This window comes from Pholcus phalangioides, unplaced genomic scaffold, assembly GCF_987345545.1.
Source record: "Pholcus phalangioides strain wild (caught in Gottingen) unplaced genomic scaffold, Ppha-v1.0 ptg000001l_1, whole genome shotgun sequence".
NCBI classification, from domain to species: domain Eukaryota; kingdom Metazoa; phylum Arthropoda; class Arachnida; order Araneae; family Pholcidae; genus Pholcus; species Pholcus phalangioides.
The window spans coordinates 23,917,418-23,940,065 of NW_028301594.1; the positions used below are offsets into that span (position 1 = coordinate 23,917,418).

The 22,648-nt window shown below is 34.8% G+C and overlaps 1 protein-coding gene and 2 long non-coding RNA genes across 3 annotated transcripts; all 3 read left to right on the plus strand.

Annotated features, from left to right (window-relative positions):
• Positions 1-4,891: 4,891 nt before the first annotated feature.
• LOC149090147 (uncharacterized) lies at positions 4,892-12,378 on the plus strand. Its single transcript, XR_016192743.1, has 4 exons — positions 4,892-5,034; positions 7,949-7,963; positions 10,773-10,822; positions 12,221-12,378. It is a non-coding gene; the product is annotated as an uncharacterized LOC149090147 (long non-coding RNA).
• Positions 12,379-13,202: 824 nt separating this feature from the next.
• LOC149090148 (uncharacterized) lies at positions 13,203-18,038 on the plus strand. Its single transcript, XR_016192744.1, has 2 exons — positions 13,203-16,155; positions 16,257-18,038. It is a non-coding gene; the product is annotated as an uncharacterized LOC149090148 (long non-coding RNA).
• A 3,298-nt stretch (positions 18,039-21,336) lies between these two features.
• mRpL10 (mitochondrial ribosomal protein L10) lies at positions 21,337-22,417 on the plus strand. Its single transcript, XM_089232413.1, has one exon. The coding sequence runs from the start codon at positions 21,466-21,468 to the stop codon at positions 22,189-22,191; it is 726 nt and encodes a 241-aa protein (XP_089088539.1). The 5' UTR covers positions 21,337-21,465; the 3' UTR covers positions 22,192-22,417.
• The last annotated feature ends 231 nt before the right edge of the window (positions 22,418-22,648 follow it).

Sequence of the window (22,648 nt, forward strand, 5' to 3'; positions counted from 1 at the left end):
TACAAGAAAAATATAATTCAAAATAATAATAAAACAAGAAAACCAAGTGGACATATTTTTCGAGCAAAACGAGAGATCGTTTGATCACTTTTTTCCAGGAATATGAAGTTAAACACAACATTATAATCCATATTCTTACGGGCTTTTATTTGCTGTGCGTTAACAAGTAATAATGACGTAAACAAACCGTAGGAGGAGGTCACCTCGTTTACTTACCTCATGTCTTACGAGCGAACCAACCGCTGCCGATTAAAATCAATATTTTCTTTGAGAAATTTGTACAAGCCCATAACGACACCAAGGTCACGAATTGTTTGCTCGACTAAACTAAACATAATCCCTATGCATTATTATTATTATTTCGAGTGATTTACTAGGGCATTTACCGAGTTGTTTTTCCTCAAACATGCCATGTTGCAAGCATTTGAGAGGTTTGAAAAGTTTTCTTTCCAAAATATATATCTCCTTTACTCTTCATATATCCTTCTTTAGCAGTCTGCAATTATCCTAGTTCAAAAATGAATATATGTTTATTTTTATAATAGAGATATACCCGTATGTAATAAAACAGTAACAATAACAAAAGCCCTTATGGTTGTAAGGTAGGAACAAGGTAAAGATTTATTCAAGGGACATGAAAAAAGGGACATTTTCCTTCATGAATAGTTAATTCGTAATACATTCAAGAGGCGGCACTACAAACTTGTTGGTGTGCATACTGATTATACAAGTACAGGGTGATTCCATAATTTCCCTTGACTCATTTTACAGGCGAACCGTTGATCCTATAGAAGCACACTTCCAATTACAAGAAGTTTTCAAATAAGGTGTAGAACTCAGATGCATCATTAATGTTGCAAAGGGTTGTATTGTTATTAATATACAAAATTAACTTTTCATTCGGACACCTTGTCCTCAAAAAACCCAATTAAAAAGAGCTTGAATCGGCTGAGATAATCGAATTCAAAATGCGGAGAAAAGGTGGGAAAATAACAGCCTAAACTAACGGGCAACACTTCTTTTCCCTAGTTTTTTTTTATGCCGTTCTTTCCCCGACCTTTCTACATTTTTCAAATTCAGATATCTCAGCAAATATTGCACCGAGATGTGTGGAAATTTTTTTTCTTTCCATCAGCAGAGACCGTACAACCATTTTTTTATTGGGTTTTTAAGCACAGGGAGTCCGTATAAAAAGTTTTTTTTTTTTAAATTTTAATAACTGTACAACCCCCTTGCAACATGATTAGCTTATCTGAGTTATATACGTTATTTGGACATTTATTCTTATTGAAAGTATGCCTCTAGGATCGGTAAAATGCGGCAAATAGAGTTATAGAATTACCTGTATATTGAACATTTGCAATGACAAACGTCCTGATTGACAATGGACGAATTTAATTGGAATTTACTTGTAAAATTTTTATCATATATCAAGTGAAACTAGATATTATTCTCCAACTGTTCGTTATTCGTGCACTATGCTTCTCATTTTGAAATGCTTGTGTTTTTAATAAACATCTATAATATTTAAATATTTACATCGCATTTTTTATACGCAAAGAATAACTGCATGTAATCGGATTTAATAATTTAAAAAAAAATGCAATAAATATTTCAGTGAGAGGAATGATTTCCACGGTGAGAAATAGTATGTCACCTGTCCGCAAAAATTTTCTTTAGCCATAACAGTAATAAAAATCAAACACAGGAATTGAATGCAAGTCAAAAAGTAACGCTTTATATCTTAGAAAAAACACTGAAGCCACGTTAATTTTTTTTTTATGACAAAGAAGCAGCGAATGCTTAAGGAAAAATTGAGATTCGACATGCCGAACCGTATAATTGCTGAAATTCTGTCACCAAATAAGAACATAGTTACTGATATTATGGTGCATAAAATTTTTACACCAGTGTGAATCGTCATGAAAATTGTAGAAATTGTATGATATCATATCACTTTTCTTTATTTTTATACTGCACACCGGTTTAAAACCAATAACATATTTCACTCGAAGAATTATAATAAATAGTTCTGAATTTATTTGCTAAGATGGCAGCAGGAGGTCCGAATGAAAAGCTTTTTCCCTCTCGTGTATGATAACACAGTATATTTTTTATGCACTAGAACTCCTGCTGCCATCTACATTACATCGTGATGAGTTGTCAGACCTAAAAATATTCAAAATTCTAGGAACAATATTTTCAAAACCTAAGTTTCAACTTTTTACTGCTAATCCATTAGATGAAAAAAAAAACGAATACACCAAAAATGCAGTTTCAAAAGAATTGACGTGTGTGAACCTCGAATACGAATATTAGAACATCGGTCAAAATTTTACAAATTTTTTTTTTATTTTAAAATTGTAGAAAATTTTAAAAAGTTGAAGAAAAAAGATAAATATTTTAAAAAATATGTGTGCATGAATTTAACATTAAAAAACACACCATCAATGAATTGCCAAATCAGGAGTTCGTTGCATCATCAAATATCTTAAAAATATGGTTAGAAAATTTCAGCAATTTCGGCGAAATTTTTTTTTTAATCTTATGGATGAGAGAGAGAGAGAGAGAGCGGCAGAAAGCTATAACAGAGAAAGAAACGTTGAAATTTTGTTTCTTAGATCATTTTTGCCACACCACGGTCATTTCATGCACACGAGGACTGATTAGACCGGGACCAACAATTTATCGCCGATTCCGAACGGCAGCCTTTTCCATACTCATCGAGAGGTTGGTGCGATAACCCCCGATGTGGGAGTCCCTACGGTAGCAATCGTTTCTGTGGTCATGCCGCCGTTTCTGTTTTACCCCTGTGTCAGGAAAGTTTTCTGATAAGGACGAACGTAAAACATCCTTTGGTACTTTAGTCGAGTATCTTATCGACCTGGGCTACAGCGCCCTTGTTTTTGGGATACTTTCTCACTGTAATCCAGATATTTTTCTTTTTTTTTTGGAAGAATAAACTAACCGATTGACAAGAAACTTTTTGCATTTGATTTGCAATTAAGTGAAATATGTTTTCAAGTCATATTTGAAATATCGGCTTCTGATACCTCAGAGGTCGTGACACTCTTTAATCATGAAAAAGTACTTGTCATTTTTAACAGCAGTTAATTTTATAATAACATATACTAGATATTATTAAAACTACTGTAAAAGTTTGTTATAACGACAGATCACATGTCGTTATAACGAACTTCTCGTTATAAGCGAATTTCTTTCTCTTTTTTTTTTTGCTCTGTCAGGTTATTATAACATGCATTAACATAAATTGTAGAAAATTGCTTCACTATCTGCATCAAAACGTGTTTCAGATCGTTCCGTTATAATATTAACGGATGAACAGAAAACTCTAGTCACGAAACTGATTTTTGGTCTCGTAAGGTGAAGGGAATTCTATGCAAAATTCCCTAAGATACATATTTTTGCATAGTTTCGTATTTTCAAAGTGATTCAGTCAATCGATTGTGTGTGTGAATAACACAAAAATCATCAATTATTAAATCATACTTCCATATAGCTGTATGGACTCGTCAATATTTTCTCACTAATTGGAATGTATTTTAGCACGATTTTTTCAGTCATTTTCGGAAACGACTTCAGCAGGTCTACAGGTTTAGAAATTCGAATATGTTTCAAACAATAGCTTATATAAATACTATATAGACACGTCATATATTGTATATTCCTTCATGTGTTTACTATTTCAGTATGCTGTATACAGTTAAATTACTCATTGTGAAGATCATATAGTTATATATACGTATATAAATTACCTATTGTGAACATCAGTACAATGCAATATTAAATATTGCAGATTTTTTTTTACAAGCATATATATATATATCAATCGTATATCTATACTTATCCTATATAGTTCACACATATATGCATTCATTATATAAACACTCTACGATTTTTTTTTACTTTTGATATCTAATTAACTATAATCCCCGGCGCTTCCCGGGTTTTCCCCATACATTAGCAACATTAGTGACAATACATTCAAAAGGCATATACATTATACATGTCTGAAATTTTCCTTTGTGTGACATTTCCGTGACCATTTTTTGTTCGAAATACCTCAAAGTAATTTTTACATAGAGCATGTGCCATGATAAGAGTCATTATTTTTAATGTTTAATTCTAGGAGAGAGAAGTAAAAACTGGCTTTTTTTCTTGAAGAATTATTTTCTCATTTTACCGAATGGTTCCTAATTTTCAACTCACTATAACCGAAAATTTTTTGAATCGTTAACATTAGCTATTTTACAATCACTCGTTATAATGAGAATCTCGTTATAAGCCGTGTTCATTATAACTAACTTTTACTGTATATTTTATTTTAAGATTATATTTTATATGAGAAAAAAATATTCTAAATAGTGTACCTCAACCCAAATATATTGTTGTATTCATTAAAGAAACAGATTTGTGCTTTCTGGAATTTTTTTTACGAATAAAAAGTTGTTTTCAAGAGAGAATTTTTTCTTTTCTTTTACAGCATCCTTATATGATACAGTACAAATTTTGCTGATATCTATGGCAGTTAAATGCCACACGTGCGACTCGAATGATTAAAATGAATATATATTATAAAAAGAAAGCATTATAAAAATCGCAAAAATTATTTTTACAAACATCATGAAAAATATATTTATAATAAAAAATAAATTTATGATGAAAAGTACATTTACAAACAACTTAATAGATATGTTTTCGAAAACAGAAGTGAGACCACACAGAAAATAAACAAAGTGGGATTTGAATTTCTCTCTAATCTTCGGATAACCGCTACTTTACACTAAATCTTCACATAACGATGTCAGATAGGGGATTACATTGCTCATTATTTTTTAAGACGAACGAAATCAAGCATTGTTTTTTCTTTCAAAACTCCCTTTATATACTGAGGCCGTAATTATAAATGCAACTCTTGGAAGACAGTTCAACACTTCCTCCTAACTGCAAAAATGAAGGCTTCCCTGTGCTTAGTATTGTCTATCCTGGTTGTTGTTGCATTAGTCACAATACGTAAGTGAAAACTTTATAAAATGTTTCTCCCCCATTTGAATGTATTTTTTTATTTTCAATTCATGCACATTTATTTAAACTGGTACGTCGATTTCCGATGTGCATCGAATTATTGCTAGTATAATACTCGTATAAACTTTCAAGAAACTAAAGAATGGAAAAACTTTCACTAACTTCGTGATTGAGGCTGCCTAAAAAATTAGATATTTATATTTCTCTCAATTTTACTGTAACTAACAAAGCGGAATTTCCCTCTTCTTGCCGAGATATTCTTCATATCTTTTTCTTTTCTATTTTCAATCTTAGTTTCAACTGTGAAATTTTATTTTTTTCGAACACTCTTCTTGAAACACCCTGTATATCTATTCACACGTGATGCAACAGAGTAAAGTCTAAGATTGATCGATATTCAATAAGTACTACCAGTTGGAATAAAATATTAGTCGGTTATTCAATTATTAGTCATTAAGTTAATTTAGTTTATATTCAAACTGATCTGTCTATAATTGTTCGAAGGAAATAAAAGCTGAATTTTTCTTTATATCTTGTTAATATTGATAGCGACAGCTAATGTAAGAAAATATGAAACTCTGTTTAAAAATTCGACATCAATTTAAAAACAAAACGCTCGCATAATAATAGAAACTATTCTTGAAACCGAAAATAGTTTGTTGTCCACAAGAGTTCGTGGGAAATATCGTCAAACCTCGCTAAGACTTGGTTCACCTTTTATAGTCACACCTCGTTTCACTCTTTTGGGAGAGAAAAAATATTTAACCCTGTACGCAGAGTGACCCAATAAACAGAGTAAGCTATGACTTCGCTATTTCTTCTGCCCCGTTTATGCACTCACGCACATACATAATGTCCCCCAATCGACGGATGGTTTTCAAAATGTGATAGTAAAAGAATGGTGACAGATATAGAAGTCTTTCTTACGGATTGTAAATGTGAGAAGTCAAGAATTTCAGCTATATCATTCATGTTGCAAAGGCATGTAAAATTCTTAAAACGAAAAAAAATTATAATAACTTTCTATATGGATACCCTGTGCCCAATCAGAAAGTTGTTGCCCTGTCTTTCCTGATGCCAAAATACTTTCCACGTTACTAAGTGCAATATTTGCAGAGATGATTTCTAAATCTGAATTCAAAAACCGGAAAAAAGTTGGGAAAGAAGCGTTGTGTTTGTTAGTTTTTGTTGTTCTTTCCCAAATTTTTCCTGATATATATTGCACTTAGAAAAGTGGAAATATTTTTTTTTTTTGGCATCAGGAGAAACAGGGTAACAACTCTCTAACTGGGCACAGAGTGTCCATATGGAAAGTTAATTTTTTTTTTATTTTAAGAATTATACATGCCTTTGCATCATGAATGACGTAGCTGAAATTTCTAACTTTGCACATTTATGTTCCGCACTGATGACTTTAATATCTGTCTCCGTTTTCTTGCTATCTCATTTTAAAAACTGTCAGTCGATTGTGGGACACTGTAAAAACAAAATTCGTTATTCAAATGAACTCAATCTTGTGGAAATTTATTAATTTAATTCAATTACATTAGTTTATATCCCAAAGTGGGCAATATCGCACCCTGTGGGTGATGGAATGGTCCAGGAAGGGCGACAGAAGCTACAGGTATGACATGGGATCCTATGTGTTCTCTTGGGATGGGGGCGATAGAGAGAAACCATTTTCCGAAGACAGGGGTGATGGAAGAAAAAGTTTGGTAATAGATTACGGTTTACGGATAATAGATATGGTTTATATTATTTACCTTAATTTTCCCTTCCATTCCTAGATCGTGAAATTTCGCAAAAGCCTAAGATAGGGTCATTTTGACTGCACAGTATATATTATTTTTTTATAGTTTTACTCTATAAACTACTCCAATAGCAATAATAATATTAATTGAAGATCATATCAAAATGCATTGAAAATGATAAAAATTACATTTATCAGACCAGTAAATACTTGCTCAACCGTCTTAACGCATGCACCCACCTGAGAATGGCTTTAAAGCCCCAGGTGCATGAACGGGGCTCCTATTAATGAGACCAAAATTGGAAAAAAAAATGTGTTTCAATTTACATGACAGTGCACAAGATTTTAAATTATCAGTGACCGGCTATTGCAGTTTAACGTGATGGGGGAATTAACATAGTATTTGTGAGTCTCTGGGTCGCAGGACTTCTTATCTTAGAGCCACATGCTCTGTCGAGCGGCAGGAAAAGCCCCTATACAATGGAGCGTTAAGCTTATCGTATACATTATATAAAGAGTTTGTTACGTTCTTATATAGAGTGTTTCTACTTCCACAATTCACCCCTTAAACGGAGTATGGAGACGCATTATCGGGTATTTAATAATTATAGGAGAGAGCCGAAAAGAGGGTTATTGAGATTTTAGAGAAGTAATCCGGTAAACAGAGTGGCGTGTTATCCGGGAAACCCGATAATCAAGTTTAACTGTGTTCACGTTTTTAAGTTGTTCAAGATTTCTGAAGATTTGAAAAACAAATTTTTACTTTAAAATAACAAAAATATTTATTTAAAAATAAAAATGAAATAAAATGATTTTTATTTGAAAATATAAAAACATAAAATAATAATAATTAGAATTAATAATACGTATTTCATTTTCATGACTATTTTTGAGATAAAAAACATCGAGCATGAAAAATCAAATAACGTAGTTTATAATGCTTTTCTTTAAAAATACTTTTCTCTTATATCCTCAGAAGTAATCGACTATAATAATATGAAAAAAGAAAATTTATGGTATCAATTGACGATTGATTAGACATATATATATCCCCGTGTCTATTCAATATAATTTATTTATTCGTACAGTAGGAAATAAAATGAATTCAATTATTGTTGAAAAACTATAATTTATTTGTTTTTTTCTTTACAGCGGTTGAAGGACAATGTAAGTAGAATATTTCAAGTCTTACTGAAAAATATTCCCTAGAAATAGTACGTTTCAATCGTCGATATTTCACAGTATATTTAAATATTTACTATGCTATCGAAAATGAAACAAAAAAGTCACAAAGTAAAAGAATTTTTCCCAACAAACAAGAATTGGGGGAACAAAATTCTGAACATTCTGTTGCAAAGTACAATTATTTGACATTTAATGAATTGATCAGTTTGTAAGTGTACTCTTTATTGAAAAATGCATGACATAAATGATAGAATTCTAATAATATTTCATGATTTGATTCTTTTTATCCTGATATGATGTTATTATTTATCATTTTATAAGATATGATATTATATAAACAACAGTAATTATTCTTGTCTGAATCAAAATGCTTCGATATTTCTCTGAGATGAGAAGCGGAGTGCGTCCGGTTCTTCAATGTTCGTTGTCTGAATCAAAATGCAGTGAAACCTCGCTACAACGATACTCGATATAACGATAAATCCCCCTACAACGAGATTTTTTCAAATCTTGTTTTGAATTGGAGAAGTCTGAAGTTAAACTCCTCTCAATACAACGACATCTTTTACTACGATAAATCCCACTATAACGATATTTTTGAGCAGATTTTTGAAACCGCTGTATATAATAATAAAAAACGATATTTTTTTTTTATATTTTCTCAAAATCATTGAATTTAATTTTAACTTCGTAACTGGTTTTCGTTCTTCTGGAAGCGTCTAATAACATCGATATTTTGAACTGAAGAATCGCCGAAAGCTAATGTTATTGGTATTGCTACTTTCCTGTGTGACACAAAAGTAAAACGGGGGTAAACTGCATTACAGGAGCACTGCATCCAAGTGAATTTTAATTATAAACTTATCATACAATTTTTCCGCTTTTATGCATTATGCGAATAAATACATAAAAGAGAATTCTGTGGTGGATAAATAGTTTCCGATGTAAAAAAAGTTGGCAACAACAGCATAAATTTGATCACACGTAAGGATAATGTTGCTTCTCGATATAACGATAATCCCTCTACAACGACATTTTTTCTTGGTCCACATAACATCGTTATATCGAGTTTTCCCTGTATAATAATTCTAATACAGCGGTACCTTGATCTACTAGTGTCTTTTTCGCGAGGAATCACGGAGTTACGAGAGAGAAAGGACGAGGCCAAAAATGCCACAACTTGGATATTGCATAAATAATGTACAATATCAATTTATTAACAAGTATGTTTTGTTACATGAAGATGATATAGAAGTTTTCAGAACTTATCGCCAATAATTAAGGTGTAGTTCACAAATTGTGCAAGGTAAACTAAATCCGAGGTTGTAAAAATTGTCAAAATAATTGTCAAACAATACAATTGTTATTAATTGTGAATAAAAAAATGAAATGGTTAGACCCTTCTATTTGTATACCTAAAAATTGGCAACTTTTGAGCTAATGAAAACTTGTCACCACAGTGATATGCAAAACATAGTGACTTCATATATTTAATATCTTGATAAATATTGCATTTAAAAGTATTATTTTTTTCTTTTTGCAACTGACTTTTAGCCCACGAGAGGACTGTGTAAAAAGTTAATTTTTTTATATATAAGACCCTTCAAACAAATTTTTGTAACTGCACGTCATTTGAAAACGTTCCGCAATTGAAAGCACGTTTTTAAAGTCAACAGTTGCAGAGATGTCTGCTGTGCAAACAATTTGAGAAGTTAAAAGTGCTTTGAACAAGTCGAAACCGGCATCTCCTTTTCAAACTTTGCTTTATTCATAACTGTATTTATTTTGTGTGTTAAAACATTTTTGTTACACGGTAATATTACTACTGCACTGCACCGTCTTTTTTGTACATAAACGTCGATACGGAACAAATTGGATCGATGATACGAGATTTCCATGGAATAACTTTCATAAACGTATTTATCTCGTGAGTCGAGGTACCACCGCATTAGATATTTTCCATCTTTTTTTTTTAATGGGAAGTTATGTTATTGAAACAATTAACGTAATAAAGAAGAAGCCAACGATTAGGGCGAACAATCTTTTTTCTTCGGTAACTGTGTTATGTAAGTTGAGTGTCCAACAATCGAACTGACGGTTTTCAAATTGGAAGAGCAAGAAAACGGTGACAGACATTAAAATAATTCTAGAAGAATATAAATGTGCAAAATCAGGAATTTCAGTTACGTCATTCATGTTGCAAGGGGTTGTACAGATATTAAAATGAGACTAAACAAATAAACGTTTTATGTGATCACTCTGTGTCCAAAAGCTCAATTAGAAAGTTGTTGCCCTGTCTCTCCCGACGTCAATAAAAAAATCCCCATGCTTTTAAGTGCAATATTTGCTGAGATATTTGAATTAAAAATTGGAGGAAAAGTTGGAAAAGAACAAAAACTAACGGAAACACAATGCTTCTTTCCCAACTTTTCTTCGATTTTTTTTTAATTCACGTATCTCTGCGAATATTGCGTTTAGAAACGGGGGAATTATTTTGTTCGCATCAGGAGAAACGGGACAACAACTTTCTACTTGGGTTTTTGGGCACAAATTGTCCATATATAAATAAGTTATTTTCATTTTTATTTTAATAACTATGCATTCTCTTGCAACATGAATGACGTATCTGAAATTCCTGACTTCGCACACATATATATTCCGCGAAAATTACTTTAATATCTGTCACCGTTTTCTTGCTCTATACCATTTCGAAAACAATCAGTTCATTATAGGACATAATGAATCAGGCAAAAGATTACATTTCCATAGTGAAACAACTTTTATCTTTTAGTTGGAGCAGCAGGAGGCATGGCCGCTGGGGCATCTGAGCAACAATCGGAAGTAAGTATCTGATAACTTTTAGCTGATTAAAATGTTAATACCTTAATTCTTGATTTCCCGTACTAAAACCGCGACTTAAATAGCTTCAAAGGGTAATAATTTTCAGTTCTTGTGGTCAGTTCAATACTGCGGCGGATCCAGTGGCTTTTTATTTTTTCTAGCATCTATAACTGTAACATCTGTACCACTTTAAGGAATTCTAAGTTTTTAAGAGGGTTTTTATAAGCCTTTCTTTCCAATCTGGATAGAAAACTTAATTTTTTATTCCAGGAAAAATGTTTAATTGATAATATAAGAAAATTTTCATATCATTAAAAATGTAGTTTTAACTAACAAAGTATTCAATTTGAATGAGAGAAAAGTGTTTCTCTCTCTCTCTTAACGATGTTATCATTTGAAGATACCGATCGAACTGGTTCAAAGTCAGGTGGCACTAGTGCATGCATCGCAATGAGTAGCTTTTTTTAAATCGTACTGCAGTGAAACCTCACTAAAACTATATTCCATATAACGATAAATCCATCTACAACGATATTTACTCAAGTCTGAGACAAAACAATTATTCAAGTCGAGAGGACCTGGGTTCGATTCCCGTCGGAGACCAGGTGACTTTTATTTTCGAATTCACATCGGCATAATCTCCAGAAAAGGTCTGTTTCCTTGATGTATTGGGCTGAGAGAAAACCGTCTCACCCAGTTTACCGTCTCACCAAGGTTTGCGGAAGTCAAGAGAGCCATACTAATCCCTCTACTTCAGTGCCTCATGCCCCGAACCCCGGTCTATCTTATCTGCTCTCAGACGGAAATCGAACCCCGGTCCTTTCGCAAACAAAGATAGTGCATTACCATATGCATCACTAGAGAGACACGACCTTGCCTTCCTTTCTTCACGCACAAAAGATAATTAAAACATAACTTGTAGAGATAATCACTTCATAATTATTTTTATTTCTCAACATAATCTCCACTAATATTTATGCACTTATCCCATTGGTTATCAGTGCCCCAATACCAGCTGCCTGAAATTCTTTGGGTTGCTGTCTCAGCCACATTAGGCCTTCATCTTGAACCTCTTCATTATCTGCATAGCATTTGCCTCCAAGGTGGTTTTTTTAGTGGACTAAACAGATGACTTACTTAATGACTCACCCTCGTGCATTGCAGCTCATAATGATATGGCAACTGCTATTTTTCGATGTAATCAAAGAAATAATTAAGCGCAGTTTGTATGAAATTTTTATACTGTAACAGTATGCTTTGTAAAACTATGCATTAAAACAACGTTCACGTATATTGGTAAAATTCAGATTGGATTGAAAATAGATGTATGAATCCAAGTATAGCGTAAGGCACTTGTTTGACTAATACGTATTTTTTTTCACTTTTGTTTATCAACAGAAAGTGACTGTCAAGGTAAGTAAAATTTTTCAGTGTTCAATTCCTTTCCAATTAACTGTAATAACCTCAATTAGTTATTCATTGTATGATTGCCATTATCAGCATCATTTAATTTTTTGAGGAACATTTCAATATTATTAGGAATGTCTCGGTTACGATAAATGTGACAAATCGATGATTATCCGTAGTCGCTAGTTATTAACTTGCTGAGACGATCGATGATTATCATCGATCGTCTCAGCAAGTTTGAAAAATTTTCCTATATTTATCACTTATACCGGTGCATAATACCGAACCATCGCATAATTGTCGATTGCTAAATAGGAAAAATATGAAAGAAATCCTGTGGGAATATCACATAAATTCAACCACTTATCAGTATCTTCCGTACATAATGGGTTGCAATTCACGGTGCTTTGCCGCAAAAATTGAATAAAATTAAAATAAGTGAGTTTTTTTTTGTAAGAATAAAAACGTATGAGTTATTATCAGTCTTGTAATGTTAGCTTTATTCATATTTAGCAACAGTTTTAAACATAATCAGCATCACCGATCGAATCCATCAATCTTGGACTGAAGTTTGAGTAAAATGTCTGGTAAATTTGCGTAATTCATTGACGATTTATCATATTTACCAATACGAGCTGTGGATTATACATAATCGCAGGTAAATGTGATTAATTCGCAAAATTTATCAAACTCGACAAAATGATCGGTGATTATGCAAAATCGGATTTATCGCACTTATCGTAACATATCTGTTGATTCGTTTAACACTTGGATATAGACATTGTTCGATATTTTATTAGAGCTTTCTAATCTTTTTTTAAACATTTTTATTTGCTCAGCACTCCGTGAGTATTGCGAAAGAAAAAAAATTAAAAATCCCTCATAAAACCATATGATTGTTCTTTTTTTTCGAAAAAAGAAAGAAACACTAATCAGAAATCGAACTTCTTTTCAACAGAAAAAATCAGTAAGTACCATTTTCCTCCACTTCCTTAAAAGGAAAAAAAATAGATTTGATTTTCATAGCGACAATAATTACTGAAATGCCTCTTGAACTAATGCATGTGATTCGTGGCTTTCATGGGTTTCTCCACGCTGCAGAGAGAATAATTTGAAATTTTAATGATAAGCCCAGACTGACCAGATTCGCCGCAACCTCACTTCAGCATGGTCTGATATGGGACACCCCTGTCCTAATATATACGAATACATTCCCGTTCTATATAATATATCCGAATATTCCTCCCAGTGATTCTCAAGGAGCCTTATGGACCGAACCTGCACCCCAGTAGATTTGAATGGGACCACAAGAAAAATAAAGTGAAAGAGGAGCAGTGATGTGTCCCCTCTGCAAAATAGTACCGTTTCATCCTCGGGTGATGAATAATAGTTTTGTTTCATCATCTCTCTCTCTCTCTCTCTCTCTACTCCCCTTAATACATGGCTTTTTTGGTGAAATGTCGTTTAACGTTATAAGTACGGACGAAGAATACCGACAATTAATTTATTAAATTAAACTCAACGAAACATTAGTACATAGTTTCCTAAAAACTTTCCGCTCCATCGCCCCCTCCTTCAAATTTGTTTCTTTTTATCGCCCCCCAACTCAAGTCAACCCATAGGATCCTGCACTGAACCCTAAGTTTCTACCACCCAAGGACTGTTCCATTGCTTCCCTAAGATATTGTCCACTTTGGAAAACACTGCATTAGTATAAAGGGTTAGAAACAACTAAACATAATCGGATCAAAATGCAGGAAAAAGATCAACAGAAAGTTAAAATCGACGAAGAAAAACATACGCTGTACATGACGGATGTGATGATATTTATGGGGTCATTCAAGTATTACATCAGGGGGGTTTGAAGGTTGCTTACGTCATCAACCACTCCTTTTTAAAGATATGAAATATTCTAAGCTGCTGAAGAAATTTTGCTGACGGGGGGGGAGGGGGGAGTCAGTGTTTTGCTGACTTTTGCTGACAAGATGACAAGAGAGGAGAGGGGGTCAAAAATGGCTGAAAATCTGCTTACGTAATACTTGAATGACCCCTATACTCGTTGTGGGCGTGGTCACACATGAAGACACCTTGAAGTGAAGACACCTCAACTTCATATTAAGGAAACAGTTATTTTCCGGATATTATGCTGAGGTGAACTCGGAAAGAAAGGTCATCACGTCTCCTCCGGGACAATAGTCAATATTGCCGGTTCCCAACTTCGAGGCGCGAATGCAAGCCCATCTCCCCATTAAAAAAACTCGCCACAGACAGCAACACATGCCTACAACGGTAAAATCTCTCTTCAATCATTACACTTCATTTCTGATATATATACAGTCAATATTGCGACGGTTTCAGCATCACAGATGTGTTGACATCTTATTACAGTGGGTGAGGTACGGCAGCGGTCTTAGCCCTGTTTTGCACCCCGCTGACGGCACAGTATTTTTCGGATGCACCCATCTTTTGGGAACACTTCAACATCTCTCCGAGATGAGAAGCGGGGGTGTATCCGGCCTTCACAAAGAAGTTCATAGGCACAAGAATCGTCGGCCAGAGTTGGTTTTCTGTGGTTTCCCAACTTCAAGAAGCGAATGCGAGCCAGTTTTCCATTTAAATAGTCTCTCCCCATTTTGCAAAGAGTAGGCATACCTTCAACACAATGCCTACATGACATGAAAGTTCGTGCATTTGTCATTTTCACTTCAAAATATGGAAGGCAGATGGCAGCACCAGTATAACGCGAAAAAGAGGCGCGAATGCTGCAGGGGTTAACATGCTCGTCTACCACCGTGAAATCTACCTGCCTCCTAAGCCCACGGGCTCGATCCAGGGGGAAGGACATAGATGCTGCTTTCTCTCCCTACCGAACCTAAGACTGCTACCGATAGATAGCGTGCCTCTATATGGTATAGTCCATAGTTTCCCAAACTTTGTGTTCCATCGCCCCTTTCATCAGAATTTTTTTCTCTCATCGCTCCCAACTCAAGTGAGCCCATAGGATTCTTCCGTAGCTTCTATCGGACCCCTCCATCGCCCACCAGGAGTCGATATCCCCCACTTCGGGAAACACTGATGTAGCCGAAAGTTCCCTCCGTCCAAGACGAGAGCAGAAGTGCATGATTTTCTTTGGAAAAAAACATTTCTGACTCAACTCGATCGGTAGTAAATTCCTGCATGACGATATGACCGGAGTTGGTGTAGGTACAGTAAAGTAGTAGTAGTATAACGCGAAACAAACATAACTCTGGAAACGCTGTAGAAAATGTGATCCAACGATTAATATAGCCCCCTTCTTCCGTGGGAAATGGTCTGATATAGTGAAGGCCGCTCACTAGAATGAAGCATGTGGTTGGATAGAAGGCCGGCTTGCAGTGGTGATGATGATAGTGGAGAATGTAGAAAAAGATAGTGGGGGATGATTGATACGATTGCGATTATTAGACGGAGTCTATCGATGTTGGAGTATCAATTTTAAGGATTAAGCCTAGATTACGTTTCCTACACTGAGCTCAAAAGGTATTTCCTTCACACCAACACTGTTTCCTGTTTCACGCAGTAGTGTCGGACTCGGAGGTGCAGTTAATGCTCGAGCACCCACAGTTGCTCTCTACCACCGGTCCAAACACCGCTCCCCCACACAGAATTCATTCAGAAATAAAAATCTGTCATATAAAGCTCAAGCCGAGTACCCACAGGTGAGTAACACTTCCGACGCCTCCAGATTCATGCGTTCAGTTTTATATTAATTATTGAGTAGGAAAACTAAATGATAAAATACTTTGAATTTTTGTATAAACAGTGTTTTATACATTCATTAAAAATTATTAAATTTTTTTTTTTAATGTATGATGTGTGTGAACTGCAAATTGTTTCATTAAATTTTATCCAATTCTTTATAGGCATCCTCAGCAGGTTTTGCAGCAGTAAGTGATTTCTCTCACTAATTTACGTATTGCGTAGAGGAAAAAAAATTGAGAATTTTTCCAAATTTAATTAATTTATTTGTAATTTACTTTTATAACAGGGGGGCGCGGTAAGTAAAACATGCAGTACTTTATTCTTTAAATGTGATATTTTTCTTCTCCATTTTAAAGAACGGTTTAAAATTAATAACAATAATAATAATGTTTTTTATATAAAATATTCCACCATCGCGTGTTTTTCTGATATAAATAAAGGGCTCCTTTCGTCCCGCATTTTCAACATGAATTCATTATTTTGACTAGAACCCCTAGGTATACGCTATTTGCATAACGTTACGCGACTATAAATATATTTTTCACGCTCAACGTTTTTCCTCTTTGCTTAAATATATTTTAACTTGCTGCAGATGTATATTGCACAGCAGATGAGCACCGTGATTTATCGTAGTAGTTGTGAATGAAGTTCAGCCCACATTACTTTACGCTGGATATTACGTCTGATTTGATCAATAATTGTGCAATTATATATATATTAACGCTGCAGTTGGCAATGCCCCGTTTTATCCTGTTTTAGCCATTTAGTAACAGAGAAATATGGTAATATCGACCGTATAAGTTACTAAAATTATTTTAAGTAATAATTAAAAAGTATAAGAAAAAAATTCCCAAGAAAAAATTGTTTTTTTTAGTTGACGGAAAGCGATATATATGATAGGCGGAAAAGTCCGTGACACACATTTCAAAATTTAATAATAAAAAAATCAACCAATTCACATAAAAGGAATTGCGGTTTAAAATGCTCATCAGAGCGTAAAGTTTTTTTAAAATAAAACAAAAGAAAACAGTTAAAAACTTCACTCACAGATGGCGCTGTATCGCTGAAACTCTAAATGGCACATAGAAACGACTCAAATAGTACGTAATTAATGTTTATTGCGATTTTTTTTTCCATAAAACTTTTCAATGTTAGCACTCTTTGTAGCTCGCGCACAATATTTTCAGACTGCATTTCATTGTGTTTTGCAACTGGCTGCAAATAAGCACGCCAAAATGCAGAGTATCTTATTCCTACATTTCGAAAAATCAGGTTTGCAAACGTCGTTGATGTATTGCATCACATTCCTACCCAATATAATATATAATATTCCTACCCAATATATTGTATGTATATATACAGTCGAATCACGTTTTAATGAATACCCTTATAGAGAAAATCTCGTTTTAACGAACACTTTTCCAATCCCCCAAGTTTACGTAGGAACAATGCAAAAACAGAATTCCTTTATAACAAAATTTTGTTGTAACGAATTCATTTCTCCGTTCGTTATAACGGGATTCGACTGTATATATATATTACATGTATCACTTTTATGTATTACGTGAAGTTTCTTTATGATACAGTGCCATGTTTGAGTGAGATAAATTTTGAACTATTTTTTTCCATATAAATGAAAAGAAAAAAACCCTACGCCATGAGCATTTTTTTTGCAAACTGTACTTATTTGTGTCCATTGGTTAATTTTTTATTAGCTTTTAAAATATGCCATGCACTTTGTGTATAATTGAGAAACTAATATAAGAGTATTTTCCAACTTCGTACGAGATTATATTCGGGAAGAATAATAATGTGGAAGAAAAGACTTGAATTTTTTTTAAGCACATTAAGAGAGCATTGTTTTTATGCATGAATTATCCGTAAAGGACTCAAAAGAAAATGAAATTTTGAAAATTCGTAATTTCGTTTTTTGTTCTCCTTCCCGTAGGCAATGATGTAAAGGTGTTGTTAGGGCCATTCAGTTCGTCGATTCCACCCAGCCGGATATTTTTCCTGCAGCATGTATGGTCTATGTTATCAATAGCAAATAAACTGTCAGAGCAAAGAATTTGTGTCTGTTTATTATTATTTATTATTATGTATTATATTTCAGAGCATTATTTTTATGTAATATTTTTATTTTATGTATTATTTGTTAGGGGGTGTGTGACAGGTGAGATCACATCAGGACCCGCGTTTTGGGGGGGGGGGGAGGGTCCGCACTTACGATGATGCTAATTTCTTTCGTAAATTCTGTATTTTCTGCTGGAATTCTGAATTTTCATCAATTCTGGAATTCAGAAATTTCATCATTTGTGGAAGAATTTCTTTCATTTTTATTCTGTTTTTTTTCTTCTGAATTTTCACCAGGTTTGGAATTATTTTTTCATTTATGCTGAATTTTCAATGGAGCCGAGATTAACTCTGTTAATTATTTTCTCGTTTTTGATTCATCGATTCCCTTTAGTTCTCAGATAAGTTCTTACATTAGGCCTCAATTTCAATTGGTTTTTGAAGTTATTTCTTTCATCAAAATCATTTAAACAATTTTCAATTAATTTTTTAAATTTTTCAATCCATTTCCAAGATATTTTCATTAATTTTTTTCGAATGAATTTCATTGATTAAAAGAAAATGTACTGACCATAAGAATATGGTTGTCATCATCTCGATTTTTTGCGAAATTAATATCACATATATTTATTTAAAAACGTTCAAAGTCATTCGATGGTCTCCAATGGTTAAAAAAAAATTACATGGGTTTCAAACAATCTCATCATCTCGCAAATCCATTTATATGAAGTCCCGGGTCATGCACACATGGGCCCATGTGTTATGGTAGTTCTATATTATTAGTTCCCCTGCTGTATTTTGAAAGGGTCACAATTTTTCTTTCCATATTTTCCTTGAAAGCTATATTTCTTTGTGGCCTCCTTAACCATTTTTAGTGCTCCCCCTTCCATCTGTGCCCCCTCCTCCCACTGAGAATATCCTAGGGCCACAGACACCAAATGGCCCCAGGTTGAGAACCAATGCTCTAGGCAATCTATTTTGGTCATTTCCACGCTTACACACACTCTCTACACTTGCTGACCCGGCCCCTCGACAGGTTCCCGACAAAGCCATTTTTCTGAAGCCTCCTACGTAGATATAAAATTTTAGCCTTCCACTTTACTTGTTTGAACTCGAACATTTTTAACCAGATGTCATTAGTGTTCCCCCGCCCTCCCCACTTGAGATCCCCGGGCTATGCCCGGGTGAGCACTGTGCGTTAAGACGGGGGCTCGTGCGCCTCCCCTTAGACGAAAAAAAAATATTTTTTAAAAATTCAAAAAAATTTTTTCGAAAGAAAATACAATTATATGTCATTATAATCTATTTCTGTTAATTTCAAGCCTATTTGAACGGTAAGAACTCAAAATTTCTCTTTAAGAAAATCATTGCGACCCATCCTTTAAGCCATATATGGTAAACCCTTGACCCGCGGACCAAATGTGGCTTGCCCCCCACCCCCAAACCTAATTTTGTAAAAATGAACTAAGCGGCACATTTACAGATCGCTTAAATGACCCGTGGCACAATTCCAGAGCAGTTAAGTGGCCCGTGGTACATTTTCAGATCACTGAAGTAGGCCTCAAATATCACTTTCACATTCAAAGATGATATAAGTAACCCGCGACACAGTTCCGGAACACTTAAACGATCCGTGGCATATTTAGAGATTCTTTGAGTGACCTGTGGCACAGTTTTAGAGCACTTAAGCAGCCCGGATACATTTCCTGAGCACTTGAAGGATCCGCGAAACATTTAAAGTTCGCTGAAGTGGCCCTGTAAGGGATTTTTTATTGGAGAGAATGTTAGTTTAGGTGCCCACAAACTAGCGAAAGATTTTTCTCGTTTTTGGCGCACCGAGCAAGTTGCCATTGAGAATATTTCATATTTTCACAAAGGGTGGTTGATTACGTAAGCATTATCCAACCCCCCCCACCCACTGTTATCAAAAGTCAGCAAATCGGACCCCCCGAAATCGATGCTGACGTAATATACTTGAATGACCCCTTTGCCCCGTAAAATACTGGACAATCAAACGAACTTACACAACTTATCTCTCCCATCACATCGTCCTTGATCAATACCTCCTATAGATAGATCTTATCTATAGGATGTGTGTTGTCTTGATCCACACCTGGTTGACTGAACCAGGTGAACCATAAATCAGTCTCTGATCATTAGAGCCCGGATTATATGCACTAAGAAAGTGGCAAAATGTGCTCTAAAAATATGAAAACATGCACTTGAAAACGCAAAAATATGCACTTGAAAATGCAAAAATATGCAATTAAAAATTCAAAAATATGCGCTTAAAATACAAATAGTGCACTTAAAATGCCAAAATATGCACTAAAAATCCCCACCTGGGAATTAACACCCCTGAATATGCACTGAAAACCTTGAAAAGTCAAAAATTCCGAAATAGGTACAAAAAATTAGAAAATATGCATTAAAAAAATCACCACACACAAAAAAAAGCAGATGTGCTTTTAAAATGCATCTTTTTCTATTTCTTCATGCATATGTATTAATTTACAAAAACAATATCCCCTCATATATATACCGCATATGCAAACTTCTACATATTTTTTATTCAGGCCTTTTTTAATTTCTAGTTTTTTTGCTCAATAACGAAAATACCAGTAGCAAAAGAATTTCGTCACTATTTCTAAAAAATTTAACACTTTGACATATCTCTAGAAATAGCCTTACAATAAAACGGTTAATATTCGTAAAATACTTTATAAATATACTATATTAATTCACTAAGTTTCACCTGCGGGAAAAAAAACCGTTATTTTGAAAATATTATGAACAATATTTATTTGAAAAATTATAAATAAAAATTGAGTGAGCTTAAATAAACCTTCAAAAATATACACTAATACTGAAAATTCTTTGATTTTATTCATTTATATGCATTAATGCTAAAAAAATTACAAAATATGCAAATGCATATGGGACCGTTCAAGTATTACGTAAGCAAATTTTTAGCCATTTTTTACCCTTCTCCCTTGTCAGCAAAATTTCGTCATCAGCTCCACCCCTCTGAATCCTAACTCATATTTTCGTAAAGGGTGGTTGTTGACGTAAGCATTATCTAAACCCCCCCCCCCCCATCGATGATGACGTAATACTTGAACGGCCCGGGCCCCTATGTGCATATGTATTTCCTTATAATCCGAGCTCAACTGATCATATAGTGAATAAATTTATCAGGATTTCATTTTTTCACCCTCTAAAAAACGTCTGAAGCATTTTGTAATAGATGGCGCTGACATTATGGTCTCATATTTTGTGCGGGCGGTGAAAACTTCAAAAAGACGTAACCGTTTTTCACTTATCATTGTTTACGTTACATTGAGACTTCGTGTACTGGACCAAATCCGCATGAATGACTATTTGAATTAAATTTCAAGTGGATTCATTGGTACAGCATCGTTATGGCGTCATTTTCGGTAGGGTTTTTAACCAGAAGGGCTTGGAAATTTCCGTCACAACAAACGAGGTCCAAGACTTTCGTGCCGAGGAATCCTCCGGACCCCGATTTCCGCAAGAAACTCATGTTGGAGGTGTGCAAGCCCATGTACGAGCCTTGCAAGAAGCAGCCCTGGGAAACGTGTGCCCTGGGTCCCGTGTCTCTACCCGTGCGGGTCGCTCCCCACCCTTACGAAGCGATCCTCAGCAAGGAGCTCTTGACGAATTGGCGATCCTCTAGGATGGTGTGCTTCTTCCACATCAACCCAATGTCCATGGAAGAGGAGAGGAAGGTCAAGGTGATATTCCGCAAGAAAGACATGTTCCTGCACATGTACAAAGAGAGCGTCGCCAAGCTGGCGTTGCAGGACACCAGGTATGAACCCTGCCTCCATTTGTTCAAGTCCAAGACCGCTATACTCTTCAGCGCCGAGCCAAATGTTGGCGCCCTGTTGAAGGAGAGCAAGAAGACCAACCATGTTTTGCTCTTGGCTGGTATAATAGATGACGTGTTCTTCAGCAAGAGCCAGTTGTTGGAGTACAGTAAATTGCCGAGTATGGAGGTGCTGCGCCAAAACCTCGTTGGACTGCTGCAGTCGAAGTTGGCTGATGTATCGAGGACTGTGAATCAACCAACTCAGATGCTATCGCTGTCCTTGAGGCAACATGGATCGGCATCAGACTCTGATTGAGACGTTTCTTCAGATTTTGTGAATTCTATAGTGATGATTGAATGCGTGTTGAATGGACGATAGGATTTTCAGTGATTGTGCGTGCGTGCACACACACGCCCCCTCTCCAGCGATGTCTTTTCAAACAATCTGATATATGAATAGCATTTACATGTCATTTTGCGCTATTGTGTACGTGTGATCGTTTAATGAATATACAATTATTTGACATGAATGTCGCTCTCCACTTGTTAATACAAGATATACGGAAGACTGGATGTTGTGAAGATATTTATTATTTCAGATGTTTATTTTTTAAGGAAGGAAAAAACTCATCTCTGCCTCTACCGGGAGTCGAACCCGGGTCCCTCGATTGCCGGACGAGTGCTCTGACCACTAAGCTACAGAGGAGATAGAGATTTTCCTTCGCTAGAGCGTATATATGCCGAACGGAACCGTGCAATGGACGGTGAAACCG